Raw genomic sequence first — 20,271 nt, 5'->3', positions numbered from 1 at the left:
AGCAAATGCCTGATTATAAGCAAGGTGTTCTTTCTGGAAATAATTTTCAACCGTTAATACCTGTAATAGAAGCTGATTTTTTCTACAAAAAATGTGCAAATATTTTTTTGAATAAGATATTTTATCACACAAAAAAGTACCAAAGTGGATTAATGCAGCGAATTAAAAGAACCAAACACTGACCTCATGGTTGTTCAACACACAACGAGCAATCGTCTTCAGTTTTATAAACAACACGAGAATATTGTGATGTATCCAACATTTAATACCCTAAGATTCTTCCTCCTGTAAGTTACCATAACAAAGACGTTACTGGTTGAGTGGATCAATGGAATAATATTTTCTGTACTATAAATATTTACAATACAATAACAGCATGCAATAAATAAAGCTGTTATAGTGAAGGATATTTTTAGCAAACTAGAATATTCATAAATCCATATCTCCATTATGCTAAGTTATTAAACATTATCAATCATAGTGGTAACAGTCCTAACAATATTTACTACACAAGGTGTCCATAAAGTCTGGAATCATAGGAGAATTACTATTTTTTCTGTTGTTCATAGGTTCATAATGTCACAGCCGAAAGAGCACCAACTGGAGAACGTTCTTCTTTGTGGACGAGAGGGGTGGTTACAGAGGGACGTGCAGGCCAAGTTTAACAGGAGGCATCCAGAGAAGTCAGTAATGCAAAGTGCAGTTGCAAAATTACTTTATAATTTTCGACAAAACAGGATCGATAAACGATAAACGGCATTCAGGTAGACCATCGGTAGATGAGTTAGTGGAGTTTAAAAAGGGCGCGTCAGCTACTATGGCTATTTGCGCCCTTATCTAAAATCCTTCACAAAACAAATACAATATAATAACCAGAATGCTTAAAACAATTATAAAACGTTGTCACGGTTACTACAAACTAAACAAATGCAGTTTCAACAAAGTGATGCATAAAAGTCACAAAAAAGTGAGCAGTTCAAAGACCTTAGCTGTTGTTTAAAAAGAAACAATAAAATAATAAAACAAATGCCACCACGAATAAATTATCTGGTGCATTTCTAAAATGCTCGGATGTAAAAGGTCCGAATGTCAAGATTGTTAAATACATATATTAAACAACAAATGGAACCTCCGGATGTCAAGAGCCCTGAGTACAAGTAAAATAGGTCAGTAAAAAAATAAATCACCCTGTGAAGTCCTGTATTCGATAAAAATTTCAGAACTGCATTTGTACAATTAAAATCGTTTCCAAGAGCATCACATAGAGACGGCCAGATTCCATATTGTTGATGGACACGGTCATATTTTCTACAATGCAATAAAAAATGTTCCACCATAAGTGGGACATAGCATATATCACACTCCGCTGAGGATTGCCACGTAGGAGATGGCCATGTGTCAGATGACAGTGGCCAATCCTCAACCGCGAGAGTAAAACTTCTTCGTGTCATGACACTCTTGTTGACGAATCCCAAACTCGAACAGAATTCTTTATTCTACATAATTTATTTCCCTCTTGTGCAGACCATTCTCCTTCCTATTGCCACCGTATTGTATTTTTCAGGTAATGTTTAATATCTTGCCACCTCTGACGCCAATACACATCAGACTCATTCATAGCATCATCCCTTGCTGCAGCATCCGCTGCCTCATTACCAGGAATGCCAACATGACCTGGAGTCCATACTACTCCAATGTCATAATCAGAGGTTAGGAGAGTGTGGAAAAGTTCCTGGGTTCTCAACATAAGCGGATCATCAAAATTCAAATGTTGCAGGGACTGAATGGCGCTTAAGGAGTCGGAGCAGATAAGGAATCTGCCCCGGGGCTGTCTAATTAAAAACAATAAAACTCTATGAAAAGCTTGCAGTTTTGCGGTAAAAACACTAGTGTACTGCCTCAGTTTATATTTAAATATCTATCCATTTGCAACAAAGGACCTTCTATGCCCAAGGTTGCGGGTTCGATCCCGGGCCATGTCGATGGCATTTAAGTGTGCTTAAATGCGACAGGCTTATGTCAGTAGATTTACTGGCATGTAAAAGAACTCCTGCGGGACAAAATTCCGGCACATCCAGCGAAGCTGATATAACCTCTCCAGTTGCGAGCGTCGTTAAATAAAACATAACATTTTAACATTTAGCAACAAAAGAACAACCAACACAATCATTTACTCGGGATCCGTCAGTAAAAACTAATGAGTAATTTGGGAAATGCGATAAAAGTGCACTAAAACGAAGTCTATATGCAAAAGATGGAGTAAAATTCTTAAGATTTCGGCTCAGACTTATATCAAACACGGGACGTCGCATAATCCACGGTGGAGTGGTAGATATTCCAGTGTGCGAACTGATCGGAGGTGGTTGTTGAGCTCAGAAAGCAGTTCACGAAACCGCACACCTACTGGACGAAGTCTCCATGGATTTCACTTTATCGGCCATGAAGAGACGATTGGTGAAAGGAGTCGTAAGAATTACGCTCAGGCTGCGAACAAAGGTTAACAGCATATGAGCACAATAAGACAATACGTCGCCGATACAGTGATGGTTATCCTGCTTTGCAATACAGGCTTTCTATTCAACTCATTCAGAAGATCCTTGTAGCGAGTCGTATCCCATGATGTTGGATAATGTCTAAGAGACGTAACTTAGACTTATTTGCTGAGCCATAAATAAAACAGCCATAATCCAGATTTTCTCGGATAAGAGCACGATAAAGACGTAAAAGAACTATGCGGTCTGCACCACAGCGAACCTGTGCCAAAGGATTAATATATTTAACGATTTTACACAACGCCTTTTCAAATCACGCATATGCGCCTCTCACGTGAATTTATAATCAAAGATAAGGCCCAAAAATTTCGCAGTGTCTGTATATTGCAACTCCACTCCATTAAGACGCAGTTCAGGATGTGTATGGAGTCCACGATGGTTATAGAAGTGGACACACTGCGTTTTCAGAGTGGAGAATTTAAAGTCCATCTGTAGCTGTAGCACAAACTAAAGTCATCGACGTACAGCAGAGAAGATACTCTTCCACTCACATAGTGGACAATTCCACTGACCGCAATGCTGAAAAGAAGAACGCTTAATACAGACCCCTGCGGAACGCCGTTTTCTTAGAGATGTTCGTTAGATAGTGTGGTGCCTACTCGAACTCGGAAATACCGCTCTGCCATGAACTTCGCAATAAACGTTGGGAGACTGTCACGAAGTCCCCAATCATGTAGAGTTGGCACAGTTCCATATCGCCATGTGGTATCGTAAGCCTTTTTTAGATCAAAGAAGACCACCATAAGATGATCCTTCATGAGGAAAGAGAGAGCGCGTCTCTCGCTCTCTTTCTCTCTCCCTCTCTCCCACTCTCTCTCTCTCTCTGCCTCTCCCTCCCTCTCTCTCTCTCTCTGTGTGTGAGTGTGTGTGCATGCGTACGTGCGTGCATTTATGAATATGTTATGTAGTTTTGTATATAACAAGCATATTTATCTACGTTCTTTCGCACTTAAAGAAATCGAAGTTTGAAGATATCAGGTGTAGAGTTTTATGGAATAATGTTCTCTATATCGTAAATATTTACAATGTAACATTATTTCATAAAAACTGCGATGCAATAATGGCGAATATTCTTTAAAGTAAAAAAAAAAACCTCTTTATAGGCAATTTTTCAAACAGAATAAATGGTAACAATAGGTGTTGCTCCAGTTTTGCAACTTCGGCACTTATTTAAAATTCACATTTTTTCTTTTATATTTTTCCCTTCAAATATCCGTTCCAAAAATGTGGAATGATTACTCACCTAATATTGTTCACACGTCTCACCAACACACTGACATGGTAATGCGTATCATGAACTGCACTTCGATAATGAAGCAGAATGGTTCAACATAATATATACTGTCAAGCAGTGGAAGGCACTTCACTATTGCTACTGTTTTACTTGGAAATAATTAGTTACATTTGTATTAACATGGATTCGTATTACATGTAAATCACAAACCTGATAAGCAAAGTGATATAAGGTGACAGGTGTGAAAAATTAAACATCTCGTTTGCTAATCTTAATTAATTACTAGAAATTACAATTAAAGAATCCTGGGTACAGAATTTATTGTAAAAGGTTACCTGCATTAATAATGACACATTCACAACACAAGACCTCAACTATATTAGTCAAATGCCACACAGATTAGGTTATCATATTGAAAATTATATGTATGTATGTATGTATCTATGTATGTATTTTATTGGGTTATTTTACGACGCTGTATCAACATCTATGTTATTTAGCGTCTGAATGAAATGAAGGTGATAATGCCAGTGAAATGAGTCCGGGGTCCAGCACCGAAAGTTACCCAGCATTTGCTCGATTGGGTTGAGGGAAAACCCCGGAAAAAACCTCAACCAGGTAACTTGCCCCAACTGGGATTCGAACCCGGGCCACCTGGTTTCATCACCAGATGCGCTGACCGTTACTCCACAGGTGTGGATTGTATGTATGTATGTATGTATGTATGTATGTATGTATGTATGTATGTATATATATATATATATATATATATATATATTTATTCAACTGCAAATGGGTATACAACCCGGTGGCAGTGTTAATTACTTACACTCAATAATGACAATTCATAATAAATACAACTAATAAAAAACAATAATAATTAATAATAATGATAAATAATAACAGCAATAATAATAATAATAATAATAATCATAATAATAATAATGATGATGATGATAATAACAACAACAAGGAGCATCCTAAATTAAATGAAGCACGATCATTTAAAATACATTTAAAGTAAATCTAATTTGTATCTTAACCCTAAGTTCATACCTGCACAAGTATCTTTCGGCACTACACTTATTTCTCTATCAACTCCCTCACTGCACTGATTCTATCCTGATTTCACCGACACTTCAAAACCATTTCACTGTTCAAATACTTTGCACAGCTACTATGGACTATAGAACTTCACTGACACAACACACTTCATTTACACAATAGACTTCACTGACACTACACACTTCACTGACACAACACACTTCCTCACTGATACAACACTTCAAATAATAAAATATCAATTACACCCTTTAAATAGTGTGTATAATATACTACCGTCTATTAGTAAAGTCCTTAAGCCTATTTTTAAATACAATTTTGGTTATTGGTAAAGCCTTTAGTAAGTCTCCAGGTAAAGCATTCCAGTCCCTGATAGTACGATTGAGAAAAGAAAACTTTCCAGTGTCCGTCCTCTGTCTTCTTTCCCTCCATTTATATGAGTGGTCGTTTCTTGAAGAGTAATTTGGCGGCTGCAACCTATTTTTTATTTCTCTCCAGGTAGGCTCACCTCTGTATGTTTTGAACATTGCGCATAATCGAATTCGCGTTCTCCTGTCCGTGAGTGTGTCCCATTTTAATGGTGAATTATTACGACAACACTTGAGAGCCCGTTTTTGAATCTTTTCCAGTATCTTAATATGTTCTAATCTGTAAGGATCCCAACATGCAGCACCATATTCCATTACTGGACGAACTAGTGATTAATATGCAATCTCTTTGGATTTATTAGAGCCCTTTCTTAGTACCCTCATCACAAGGTGTAACTGAGGATGCCACAATAGTGGCGAAAACGTTCATACAAATATATAAGATATGTAATATAAAGATTTTTACTCTATGATATTATATGATAGGTAACGGAACTATAACAAAACATTTATTTGAATAATAAGTAGAGACTTATCTGAACACTCTCAAAATGAACTGTAAAGTTCAACCGTGTTTGTTATGATGATGCTCCAGTGTGGAGTTATACTTCCAATATCAAATATATTTGAGAGCTATGAATGTAAATATGAATAATTAAACTTTTTGACCTTACACACTATAGTCAACAAAATACAGAAGGCATTAACAAATTAAGAGGATTTATGAAAAACATTTTATTGAAGAATATCTTAAAACTCAGTTCAAACCAGCGGTCTTTATCAGCTCTTAAAATAGTATGAAAGAGTAAAATGGAAGCATGTAACACATGACATGAAGGCAAACACGACAATTAACTTCAGATTAGAAATTTCTTAGTGTATATGGGTGAATATTCTCAAATGGGTAAATGTATGTCCCGGCTGATTTAAGGAGTTTCTTGAAAATGTTAACTGATTACTTTTTCGTTTAATTAACTACCTTTCACATGTTTTAGTTGGAAACAAAGCATAAAAGAAATAATTTTAAAATTGATAATTAAAAAATAACGTCCAAACGTCAAACTGTAACTACGGTCCCTATGTCCCCAACTACATTTTACCACAGTCTACTATATACAGTCGCGAAGCTCAATATGTAGTAAAAATGCAAAGAGGGGTAGTTGCCCACCACTAGGATCGCTACTATCGCCTCATCATCGCAGATCTCTCTCCTAGCAGCCGACAAAATATGTTACACTTTCGTTGTCGTGTTCTTTTGGAAAAATTAACACCTTCCTTCCATTATTGAAATATTAAATGCATAAAGTTAATTTATTATTTTAATGAAGTATATTAAATTCCACCATAAACTCGAAGATACCTGCAAGAAATAAGTTAATATAATTTTTGTTTGTGCAAAACGAACTGAAATTTACTATAATAGCTTCACTCATTCAAGATTATAGCGATAATTAACTGTGAATTGAAACCAATAAACATTAATTTGCATTTCTCTTTACAACAATAATAATGGAAATATGAATTAATGGAGTAACTTACGTGTACCGGTACTTGTAGTGTAGGCTTACGTAGTTAACAAAATGGGATGAGGTTAAGCAATAATAATCACACCAGAATTGGAAATAAAACGTGATCAATACATTTTATTGTAACACACTTTTTCTACGTCTCTAGTTAAAGCAACAAATAAAAATAACAACAAAATTAACAGCTATAATTAAAAACATATCCTTTGAAGAAAAAAGTAGGCCTAAGCAATAATAATCCCACCAGAATTGAAAATAAAACGTGATCAGTAAAGTTCATTAAAACAAACTTAATTTTTCTACATCTTTAGTAAAGTAACACATAAAAATAATAACAAAATTAATAGCTACAATTAAAAATATATCCTCTGAAAAAAAAAGTAGACCTAACCTTTATTTCTCTGAAAATTTAGCAGCCTAAGTGACAGAACTTTGACCGGTATCTAATGTCCTTTCGGTTAGACAGAAACATTTCATTGTGAAATTTAAGGATATAATGTATTCTAACAGTCACAAAGAACTTCAAATTAACAGTTTTGTTTCTGCACAGCATTCTTGTGGAAACCCAGGAACCTTTCTGAATCTTTCGGAAATCGGAAAAAGGATAACTCTGGCCTCTTTCTCTTAATGTTGCTACAATTTATAGCACTACAAACGTCTCCTCCTTGTCCCATATTATTATTCCAATTATTATATTTAGCCATTAACATTTTCATTATAACCAATAACGAACATTTCACAAGCATCAATGTGAAATACGCAAGGAGCTAGCACTCGATAGAAATACGACACAGTCCAAAGTCGACCATGGACAGTCTATTGTTTTTAGTTGCTAACCGCTTGGAGCGCTTTATCACGAGATTTGCAAAAAAACACCTCAAGCTTCGCGACTGTATATAGTAGACTGTGATTTTACTCTGTTTTACTAAGTTTTTTTCGGAATGTTTCGATTTTATTTTATTTCCTCGGCCAAGATTATAAAAATAAATAGTTAAAATACTTATGAAAGACAGGAATTGTTGTTTGTTTAATTCTGAAAGGACACAACTTTAAAGTAAAGTTTGTCCCCAAAAATTTCGTAACTCCAGTCCCTCGAAATAAAAGAGCTACACAAAAGATAATTTTGGTTCATGTGGTAAATTTTAACGGTTGGTAGTGATGAGAGGTCAACATGGTGCCAGTTGAAAAACTTTTCGTCCATTATCGTAATTTATTTTATTGGAAAATACAAAAATCATCACTGATGACTGAATGTTATGTTTTCTATTGGTAACACCGGTCCCAGGTGGCATTAAATATAGTTTGTATATACAAAACTTTTCTTAGTATATGCAAAACATTACAATGTTTGTCGACTAAAAAATCTAACCTCCATGATATTTTTAACGATTTATTTTGTCAGAACTATTGCGGAAATTATACTAATTTGTAACAACGGTCCCTTGTAACGTCGGTCCCTTTACTGTGGGATGAGATTTCATTTAACATAAAATTATTAAATACTGGTGTATAAAGTAACTTCGAATATTATTTCATGTGATTGTTTATAGGAAAGAAAAAAAAGTCTGATGATGAAAGTAGGAAATATGAAAGGGAGAAGATACGTAGGCAGGAGTTGCAGAAAAAAAGGGACTACAGCAAAGAATATAAAAAAGAAAGAAAATAGCAGATATGACTGATCGTGAAAAAACAAATGTTCGAAGACAAGTGAAATCTGAAGTACACAAGTTTCGAAGATACCTTAAACAATGGGCTGTAAGGGAAAGATAACAACAATCCCTTGGCTTTTTTTTTAAATTAGGAAATCTCACATAATTTTTTTTTTAAGCTCAACTGATACCAGAATCTTCAATAATAGGAGCAAATGTAACCAAAATGAGAAAAAAGTACATAATTTAATATAATATATTTTTTGCCAGTTTTGTTATTCATATTTGCCAATTTCAGAATATTCACCCATATAATGAAAGTCTGCTAACTATAAACTGGCAGATATACTCATAAAAGCTTACGTTATATTCTACAATGTCATACAAGTTTCATACCGGTATAGAAATATTAGAACCAATGACTTTCAATTTACCTCTGACAAGGGCTTCTTCTCATCTGTATCAGTGTTATCACTGGACTGTATACTCAATGGGTCGACCTCAGGTTCCTTCTTGATCACATCCATCTCGACTGTAACAGGCATTTAAGAGTTGACACACCTGCAGAATTGGACCACATTTTGCAGAAAGAAACCAAGCCAAATGATACTTAAACAGAGAAAAATGCAGTTTGAAGTTAAACGTGATTAATAAATTCAGAAATAAATGCAACTACAAACTTATTCTTTTAAGCAAAAGCATATTGTAACACGTATCTTTATTCAAAATATGGATTCTAGAAATTATTTCATTATTGGCACATTAAATTTGTTTGTGAGTTGGTTCTGTTCTCCAGAATGTGGTCCAATTTAAGCTCTTGAAAGAGACTTCTTCGCAGTGATTACTATATATATATATATATATATATATATATATATATATATAAAACATTGCTTGAACTTCCAAATTCTGAATTAATTATATATCATAGAAAAATACAGAATACCGATACCTTCAGTATTAATGAGTATGTCGGTATAAATTCGATTATCCACATTTCTCAAATACAGAACAACCCAATTCTGTATAAACTCTTTAGGCAATGTTTGCATGTGTATGGTGGGCGAGTTTATATAGCCACGTGCCTGAGTGCATACCTATGCACTGCTCAAGGTTACTATTACTAGGAATACGTCATTTACTTTATTTAATCAACCAGCAGCAGCGAATTAAAAGTACTGGCACAACAATATATTAAAAGTAAATTTTTAGACTATGTAAACGATTACATTCCATTTGCTAACTAAACTCTTCAGCTACCTTTTATGAGGTTGATGCATGTACGCTCAATGTACCCAAGGGTTGTCTGTGTATGTTTGACAGTGTTCTGTGAGAGAAAGGAAAAGAAGAAAGAAAAACATAATATTATGAAATGTGGCCCCACTTAAGCTGATGGCTATGTTGAGATGTAGGCTACTTGTAAGGAACAATAACTGTACTCAAAATATAACTGCAAAATTGAATTCAATACGATATAACTGTGAACGTCTTCCTTATTAGACATTTGTTACAGTACATCAATAATTTGTGGAGAGACTTGACGTAAAAGGATTTCAGGGTAAGTAAAACAAGAGCAACAGTATGACAACTTGTCCTGCTTTATGATGAATATTCCGCACATGTTAATCTATCTTCAGGCGGTAATTTTCTTGAGCGTCATGTGTCTCAACTAATTAAGGGGGATTATGATTTCTGTGATACAAGTTGTACACCCTCTGCATATATTGAGCAGAACATTTCTAATAAATATCTATTCGAAAAGTTATTCTATTTCAATTAGTATTATTTTCTGTTGTCTACTTTTACCTTCTTTGACACCATATAATAATTTACTCATTCTAAGAATCTAACTCATATGATTTAATTTTAATGGTGTTTCAGTCCCTTAATCTCCAGCCACATTTAAACGTTCCATTTTACAACATTCCTTTCCACCTACAGCAGTCCACACCTGTGGAGTAACGGTCAGCGCGTCTGGCCCGAAACCAGGTGGCCCGGGTTCGAATCCCGGTCGGGGCAAGTTACCTGGTTGAGGTTTCTTCCGGGGTTTTTCCTCAACCCAATACGAGCAAATGCTGGGTAACTTTCGGTGTTGGACCCCGGACTCATTTCACCTTGATTTCATCCAGACGCTAAGTAACCTAGATGTTGATAAAGCGTCGTAAAATAACCCAATAAAATAAAATAAAAAAATCCACCTAGGCAAACTTGGAGACTTCGAAAATAAGGGGAAAATAGGTTGGATTATGAATGAAAAGTAGGTACCCAGTATTTCTCGTAGTAAAAGTCTTTATAATAAATAGGAAAGCGTGTGTATTATTTATTTACCTTAAGAATGAAAATGTGCCTCTAGACACACCACTTTCGCCCTTACATAATTACCGACTGACAAAAATTCCCTTGGTAGAAATGAATGTGTGTGTCTATATATACAAGGGTTGTAAATAAAGTAGTGGCAACATTGCCAGAAATGGGTAATGTGCATTCGCATGCGATACGAGACTACTGGTGATCGTAGTTGGAGATATTGTATATTAGATTAGATTAGATTTATTTATTTAACCTGGTAGAGATAAGGCCGTCAGGCCTTCTCTGCCCCTCTACCAGGGGATTACAACTATAACATGAACAATAAGATTACAATTAATATTAAATTTACAATTACAATTACAATAAAAATTAAAGTACGACAAGAATACCTGATTAATGAAAGCTAGACATTTTATCATAGAAGTTAAGAACAAAGAATATTTTTGTATTTACTAAATTACAAATTAAACCTATAATAACAAAATTCTATAGTGATGAAATTACCGGATATTGAGATATTTTGTGGTAGATTAAAAGAACTATTTACAAGAAACCATGTCTGAACGAGTCTCAATTACTGACCAAGTGCCTAGTAAGTTTGCGTTTGAATTGAATTTTATTTCGACAGTCCCTGATGCTAGCAGGTAGCGAGTTCCAGAGTCTTGGCAGGGCTATTGTATTGAATAATAAAACCGAGTGCGTGGTTAAGTGTAAAGCACTATTTTTAACTGCTCTAAAGCAGGTTCAATAAATTTAAGCTACGACCGTGGATAAAAATCGAGGTAGCCCGTGGTAGAAATGAACGCCAATGTCATGAAGGGTTACTTGAAGCTCGTGGGAACGATGCAGTACCGTAACGGACAATTGCAAGATGGGTCTCTGCATTTCATATGATTTGGAATGAGACGGCACATGTGGCTCGCACAGGTCGCCCGTTCATTTGTGAGGAACAAGTGGAGTTAATGCAAGGTCATGTCAGGGAAATATAGAGAATGATCCAATACTTCCCAATCCCACTGCGACTTGTTTCCAAGGTTGAAGGAGATATTACCCAGAATTTCGAGGTTTCCAGATATTGCATCAGTGCTTCATGCAGTAGGGCAGTTCATCAGAGAGATCAGCAGGAACAACCTCGCTAACGAAATTCAACAGCTACCACGGATTTGGCAAAACATACAGGAACACGCTGGTGATTATATTGAAGGGATTTAAATGTATTTTCTATGTTAGTTCAATACCATTATGTTCGTACCGTTTATGTTGCCACTACTTTATTTACAACCTTCGTATAATTAGTCGTTTTTAGTTACAAATATGAACATAGAAAACTTTTAACGCCAAACAAAAATGAAAAAGTTAACCTCATTCTTATTTTACGTTAAAAACAAATGGAAAGGACGGGTTATAAAGCAACCGGACACAGACTAAGTAAAGCCATAAAGAATGCAGTAACAGTAATATAAATTGCACAGGTTTTTTAGTAAAATACCAAAGCAATAACACAATTTATCTTATATCTGTATGAAAGCAAATTTTCCAGAATGCATTTTCTCCGTTAAAAATTAAACTTGACCAACACCTGCTTCTAAATAAGCATTAAGACTAAATAACTATTCGTCAGTTTCACTTTATAACCGCACACGTTTGGGACAAAGACATGCTATTCAGTTGTCAGAATTACATACCTCGTAAAATCCTCACGTATCTATATAAACACAATCGAAAGTACGTGAATGAAGGCATGTTCAAGCGTAAGGACCAGGAGAGGGACGGAGGGGGAGAGAGAGACAGACAGACACAGACACACACAGATAATATATATATATAATAATTTATATTGACCACCAAAAATAAATTTTTACCGGTATGCAAGCACCAAATGAAAAACTGTTTCATATAAAAGGTGTACAACTGAAAGAAGGAAATAATACTTTAAATGACACTACGGATTTATTATTCAGTATTTCAATTAAGCTCGTCCAGATCTGTCCAAAAATGTATCACAGTGGGTCATTCTAATAAATAGAACATTATTTGATGCCTTCACGGCATGGTTCCTGCGTAGCCTGTAGTACGTTCAAAGGAAGTGGTTTCATTTTAAGATGGTGTAAACAATACGTAGTAAGCATTAGGCCTACTCTGCTGATATCCAGGATCGCGTAAGGGTACATACATGTTGGAGCAACGATAAACGATAAAAGAAATGAGCTAGCGACGCTTTGGTATTATCAAAGAATCAAGTGTTCATATCGGAGCAACGAGGAAGCGGGAAGCGAACATTTTGATTTATCAGCAGAAGATATTCTATGCATCCACTTAAAGAAATAAGATATATAGGAAATATCAGCTGCTGAGTTCAAGGTTAATATAAGTTAAATACTGTGACAGCGACGTGAGATTCGAACTCACGACCAGCGTCCCGCAAGAGAGAAAATCGCGCGGAGCACTTTGGAATGGCGCGCGGCTGAGAGGGGAAAGGGCCAACGCGGCGAGAGAGTGGAGAGAGTTTGCGCGCGCATCTTCTGCTTGCCTAGAGAGGCCGAGAAATCCGTCGAAATGGAAGACTCGCGAATTCGAACTTTCGAGGCTACGTCGCTGTGGTTATAAATTACGGTCGCGAAGGAACGACAGCAGTTCCAGTTTTCCAGTTTTCAGTTGATTAGTCAGCCAGTCAGTGAGAAAGCCAGAGCAAGCAAGCCAGTCTTGTGTACCGGAGTTCGACTCGAGTGTGCGTCCGCATCTGCGTCAGCATCAGAAGGCCTGAGTTCGAGTGCAGTGGACCGCAGTTGGAGGGACCTGAGTTCGAGTGCAGTGGACCGCAGTTCGAGGGACCCGAGTTCGAGTACAGTGAACTGTCTCTGAAGGTCTGTGGTTCGAGATACTGTGAACTCGAGTGACTGAGATAGAAGAACTGTGAACGGAGAACTGGTAGTTCTGATTTGTAAATAGTGCTTTGTAAATATTAGTTAAGATTAACAGTTCATTGTTGTGCGTAATAGTCCAAGTAAATTGTCATTGTCGTCGGTGGAGTGCTATATCAAATACTGTGTTGAGTGAAGATCCAATTGTTGACGAGAGCGTTTAAGGTGAATTGTAGAAAGGAATTATTGTTGTGGCGAATAAATTACATTGTTGTTACTAATAAAATTCACAATACGTACAAAATTAAACCAGTTTCTCATCCCAAAGATAGTATAAATTCGTTGTTTTGTGATTGGTTCTTGTGATCACATAACATATGACCAATAAATACACAACTGATCAATTTGCCAATATCTACAATAATTAATTTAATATGCCGAAATAATACTGTAATAATAAATCGATTAATATTCGGATATATTGACAACCTCCGGTAATTATACAGATTAATATTATCTTAATCAGAGATCATATAAACGACAAGAGCGAAGAAAATGGTACTTTTCTTTTTCGTCGCTTTTATCGTGTATCTTCGCCTTTATCGTTACTCCAATATGCACACCTCAATGACAATGCATGCTTCAATTCTCCCTGATATAGCATCGCTGCTTCTTTTATCGTTTATCGTCGCTCCAACGTGTACGTACCCTAACCTATTCCACGCAGCTTTGGTTTACAGTAAACACATGAAACCAAAAGATACACTGATCACTCACTCAGTCATCAGTGCAATACATAATATCGGTACATTAATACTGTATCCGCTTGTCATATCATAAATAATGAGGATCAGACTAACCAACAATAGATAAGTGTAAGAATCACACTGCACTTTCTCTGTCATCAGGGATGCTGATATTTATCCATGTGTGTCGTATTTAGCTCCAGGAGAAAACTGTGTTTTCAAAATACATGCTACCATTGTTCAGTTCTCGTTACATGTTGTTTTAATGTGGAGGAAGGATAAATATTACGTACTACCAGTATATGATTATTTGGAAGACCTAACACCCATATATAAACAGAGATCCAAAATAGCGAATGAGACAGTGCCCTCTAGGATACAAACTATCGGAATAAAGGTAGGACTAAGTTTAAAACTCGCTGAGACATTATTACTCATGCTGAAACCTAATGCGAGATACGAGATATCGTAAAATATCGGTACCAATAGTGACACAACTTCGTGGGTTAATCAATCCAGAATTATAATATATTCAACACTAAAGTCTATGTTTAAGCCTACTTAGAATATATCTTACATGTAAAAATTGCAATCTACCTTTCCAACGCTATAACACTTTCACAAAACGAAACACTTAGGCTGACAACTCGTTGCTGACAAGTGACAACCAGTGCCCAGTCTACAGTGGACATCAAAAGGGCCGTGAAAGAGGAGGCTATGATGCAACGAGTTACACGGAGAATACTAACTCGTTGCTATGATGCTATAGATGTGGTTCTCATTACGCGCCTCGCGGGCCGTATGCGGCTCTTAAAGGCATTCATTATGGCTATTGAAATAGTATTACTATTGGAACTCTTTTTTGAGAATTATTTTTTTTAATTTCCGTAATGATGCGCAACTGGAGAAACTTGGGATACCCGGCATCAGTAGTGTTCAACGACGTTTTCTTAAAAAAGAAAAAAGTTAAGCAACCTGCGTAGCTCAATCCCCCGAGGCGTTTTTCCCTGCCGATCCCTACTTGGGCTGATTACCAGGTTGGGGTTTTTCCGAGATTTTCTCCAACCGTCAGGCGGATGCCGGGTAATTTATAGCGAATACTCGGCCTCATCCCGCCAAAATCTCGCTATCACCACTCCCATCGACGCTAAATAACCTAGCAGTTGATACAGCGTCTTTAAATAACCAAGTCAAAGAAAAAGGTAGTACCATGTCTCATGTGCTTTTTATATATATTTTTTATTTTAGTAGGTTATTTTACGATGCTTTATCAACATCTTTGGTTATTTAGCGTCTGAATGAGATGAAGGTGAAATGAGTCTGGTGCAGCACCGAAAGTTACCCAGCATTTGCTCATATTGGGTTGAGGGAAAACCCTGAAAAAAACCTCAACCAGGTAACTTGCCCCGACCGGGAATCGAACCCGGGCCAACTGGTTTCGCGGCCAGACGCGCTAGCCGTTACTCCATAGGTGTGGATGCTTTCTATATCTTGATGTAATATTGGTTTATAAACGTTTTTATTTTTAATAGACATTACAATAGCGTGTATTCAATTTTTGATAACGAACATTCAAAACATTCTGAATCAAGAATACAAAGCCTGGAAAAGTAAAAAATGCCCGTAATATCTGAACACGAAGTACAGTAATGTATTCCACTGTACGGTATATAAAAACTGACTGACGACAAAAGCATCATCACACGTAGCAGAAATAAAGTCATTTACAGATGCTGAGATTGTTAAGAAGTTCTTTCTAGGTGTATGTGACACTCAATTTTTTAATATTCCAAATTCAAGAGTGGGCCTACAGATGAAATAAAACAACAAATCAACCTGCTTTTATTGATATGATTTTGCAGAAAACTGGACGAATCTGTCCTTTAACTTCAAAATACAAGTAATATGTGTTACTTCTTTTCCGTTAAATTAAAATAATAATAATAATAATAATAATAATAATAATAATAATAATAATAATAATAATAGGAAAAAAATTTAATACATTAAAATCCCGCGCATTTTGTTTTTTTATTTTATTGGGTTATTTAACGATGCTGTATCAACGTCTAGGTTATTTAGCGTCTGAATGGAATGAAGGTGATAATGCCGGTGAAATGAGTCCGGGGTCCAGCACCAAAAGTTGCCCAGCATTTGCTCGTATTGGGTTGAGGGAAAACCCCGGAAAAAACCTCAACCAGGTAACTTGCTCCGACCGGGATTCGAACCCGAGCCACCTGGTTTCGCAGCCAGACAATCTGACCATTACTCGACAGGTGTGGACACGCGCATTTTGTTAACGTTTAGCACTGTGAAATTCATTACGGATCTCGGCAAATTCCTATTTCTCATTTTTAGCTCTTCTCCAATTTCTAGTGAGTACCACTGCTATAGATAAACCAAAGTTTAGATACAAGTTATTTAACTCACACTTCAGCTACTAAATCTTTCGTTTGGCTACTGGCTATTTTCTCGTGCTACTAAGGAGGAATGGTTCATTTCGTAAGAGTTAAAATCAATATTGTTCATAAAACTACACATCAACAGAATTCAACAATATACGTTGATGGTATTTTTTTTTTATAATGTAGAAAACTTTATTGTACATAAATAAATACATTATAGTTGAGAATAACAAGAACAGAGAAAGGAAAAACAAAAATAAAATAACTTGACACTTGTTTATGGGTATTGCCCACTGGCAATCCCAAAAGTACTCTATAGCCTCATATCACTATGACGTTTTCTTTTTAGTCTTCTATGTGCTGGGTCTTGCGGTGGATTAGTGATAATGACTTGAAGTAGCGGGTTCATGTGGTTTAGAAGGGAGTTATACAGTTTGATGTAGCTCTATTTTAGGACCTCCATCACCTCCATACAGAGGTGAGCCTGCCTGGAGAGAAATAAAAAATAGGTTGCAGCCGCCAAATTACTCTTCAAGGAACGACCACTCATATAAATTGAGGGAAAGAAGGCAGAGGACGGACACTGGAAAGTTTTCTTTTCTCAATCGTACTATCAGGGACTGGAATGCTTTACCTGCAGACTTACTAAAGGCTTTACCAACAACCAAAAATGTATTTAAAAATAGGCTTAAGGACCTTACTAATAGACGGTAATTATACACAGTATTTAAAGGGTGTAAATGATATGTTGTTATTGAAGTGTTGTATCAGTGAAGAATTATGTTGTGCCAGTGAAGTGTGCTGTGTAAGTGAAACGTGTTCCTGTCAGTGAAGCTTTATAGTTTATAGTGGCAGTGCATAGTATTTGAACAGTGAAATATTTTTGAAGGGTTAGTGAAATCAGGATAGAATCAGTGAAATGTGTCGTAGTTTCATTGCAGTGAGTGAGTTGACAGCGAAATGAGTGTAATTTGAAAGGTACTTGTGCAGATTTTTTTTTTAGTAGGTTATTTTACGACGCTTTATCAACATCTTTGGTTATTTAGCGTCTGGATGAGATAAAGGTGATAATGCCGATGAAATGAGTCAGGGGTGCAGCACCGAAAGTTACCCAGCATTTGCTCATATTGGGTTGAGGGAAAAACCCCGGAAAAAACCTCGACCAGGTAACTTGCCCCGACCGGGAATCGAACCCGGGCCACCTGGTTTAGCGGCCAGACCGCTGACCGTTACTCCACAGGTGTGGACTCTTGTGCAGATATGAACATATCATATTGCTGGGTTTTAGTTCGATCTTAGTTTTAAGATACAAATTAGATTTATTTCAAATGTTATTTTAAGTGATCATTTCATATAATTAAGTATATTCCCTGTTGTTATTATTATTATTATTATTATTATTATTATTATTATTATTATTATTATTATTATTATTATTATTATTATTATTGTTAGTATTAATTATTAGTATTATTATTAATTGTATTTTTAATTAAGTTTATTATTGTCATTATTGAGTGTAATTAGTTACCACTGCCACCGGGTATATACCCACTGCAGTGTGAATAAATACATACATACCTCAGGAATATAGAGATCATCGTGCAGGTTCTTGTTGCTGATATACCAAGGTGCACCAGACATCAGCCTCAAATAGCGATTTTGCATGACCTGTATTCTTCTTATTTGTGATGCAGAAGCAGATCCCCAAATTGAACATCCATATTGCCACACAGGGCGCACAATTGAAATAGGTATAGATAAGTCTCTTGTAGTGTAGAGGCAATGGAGACCTGTCTTGAAAAATGTGTTTTAGCAGGTAGATTCTGTGTCTAATTCTTTTAACAATATCCGATATGTGCTTATGCCAAGTAAGTTTGCTATCTAAGATTAATCCAAGATATCTGACAGATTGAGCCATTAGTACTTCTGAACCACATAATGTTACTGGATAATTTATGGTATTTCTCTTATAAGTAAATTTGACTAAATTTTATTTTTGAGGATTCATAATTACTCGCCATTGCTTACACCATGTGGAAATTTTTTCACAAAAAATGTTCAGTTGTTCTGCTGCTGATTCACAAGTACCTTTACTAAGGATGGGAACGTCATCACTCATCAGCAAAATGGGCTATTGTTAAGTGATCTTGAGTTGGAAAAGTCCGATGTATATAGAATATAAAGCAGCGGTCTCAAAATACTACCCTGAGGCACTCCAGATTGAACAATATTTGATTTTGACTGAGCAGATTCGTATTTAACAGAGAATGTACGTTGTGAAAGATATGACTTGATTATTAAATAATAGCTATCTGATACATGATTTTTAAGCTTTGAGAGCAAGCCTTCATGCCATACTTTATCAAATGCCTTTTCTGTGTCTAGAAACAGACCCAAGCACACCACCTTTTCCTCATACGTGTCTAAAATAGTATCTGATCCGATGAAGTTGTTGTGGACGAGTGTTTTGCTTTAAATCTAAACTGCGTTGAAGGAATAGTCCCTTGAAGTTGTTCTAAGAGATGAGGTATAAGTAGTTTTTCAAATATTTTTGATAGTAATGGCAGGAGACTTATTGGGCGGTAATTTGAAGGGTTGCTTTTGTCTTTATCAGGCTTGGGGATCATAACCACTATGGCATGCTTCCATTGTCGAGGGAAATATGTTAAACGTAGAACTGCATTGTAGATTTGTGTTAAAAGAATGAGTGGTATTCTAGAAAAAATTTTAAGGAGAGAGGTTGAACAATAAGATCATGGCCAGGAGCTTTCTTCTTTGGAGATCTTTCAATTTGATTTCTGACTTGTCCCGGTGTAAAAAATGTTCCAAAGTATGATAATTGAAGAGGTTGTGTTAAACTTTCATGAATTTGATGAGCGAAATCTGGGGCAAGACTGGGATTGGGTTGGAACTGATGATATAACTGTTCGGAGAAAACATTTACTTTCTCTTCAAGTGTTGAAAACCATTGGTTGCGGACTTTAAGTGGAGGAATCCTACTGTCAGTATGTTTAATGGCAAACTTTGTTCTTTGCCGTAATGTTCCATCTTCAGCAATTTAAGATTTTAATTTACTCCCCATTGCAGCCTGAAGTTGGTTTCTTAAAGCTTTGCTGAGTTCTCTGGAGGCTGTGTTTAATTTGGTTTTGTATGGAGGGTATTTTGTCTATTCCCAGAGTAATTTATATTGCTTTTTAATGAGATAAAGTTTTATATGTGGTGTAAATGGAGCTCTATTTTTGTTTTTATACTTCTGGGAATGGCTACTGGCGACATTTGCTGCAAATTGAATGTTCCTTGTTAACCTAGACACAGCAATGTCTACATCATTGGGAGTCTTGAGAGGTATTTGTGTTTCAGTAATTGCTTCTAGTGTTGAACTGTATAGTTGCCAGTTAAATGGAAATTTCATCTGTGTAGGATGTAGAGGAGCATCTAAATTATTTATAGACAAATGAATCATTACTGGAAGATGATCTGAACTTAATTCATGTGGTACAGAAGCTTCTGAACACAAATCAGCAAGATTTTTTACCAGGAAAAAAATCTAACAAG

The 20,271-nt window shown here is 36.1% G+C and overlaps 1 protein-coding gene across 8 annotated transcripts in view; it reads right to left on the bottom strand.

Annotated features, from left to right (window-relative positions):
• LOC138692641 (oocyte zinc finger protein XlCOF6.1-like) overlaps positions 1 to 19,689 on the bottom strand; it is a 111,233-nt gene extending 91,544 nt beyond the window's left edge. For 3 of the 8 annotated variants that reach the window (XR_011330093.1, XM_069815724.1, XM_069815725.1), the window contains exons 1-2: positions 14,906 to 15,029; positions 8,826 to 8,923 (exon numbers count right to left, since the gene is read on the bottom strand). Coding sequence is in view for 7 of the 8 variants with exons in the window: in XM_069815724.1 (XP_069671825.1) it covers positions 8,826 to 8,918 (93 nt within the window). In the remaining variant the exon portion in view is untranslated. Of the gene's footprint in view, positions 1 to 8,825; positions 8,924 to 14,885; positions 15,518 to 18,294 lie in introns of those variants that run through there. The other 5 variants (XM_069815715.1, XM_069815713.1, XM_069815716.1 and 2 more) reach the window with 5 other exon arrangements.
• Between the last annotated feature and the right edge of the window lie 582 nt (positions 19,690 to 20,271).

Source organism: Periplaneta americana, chromosome 17, assembly GCF_040183065.1.
Source record: "Periplaneta americana isolate PAMFEO1 chromosome 17, P.americana_PAMFEO1_priV1, whole genome shotgun sequence".
Lineage (NCBI taxonomy): Eukaryota > Metazoa > Arthropoda > Insecta > Blattodea > Blattidae > Periplaneta > Periplaneta americana.
This window is presented reverse-complemented; position numbering and strand designations above follow the sequence as displayed.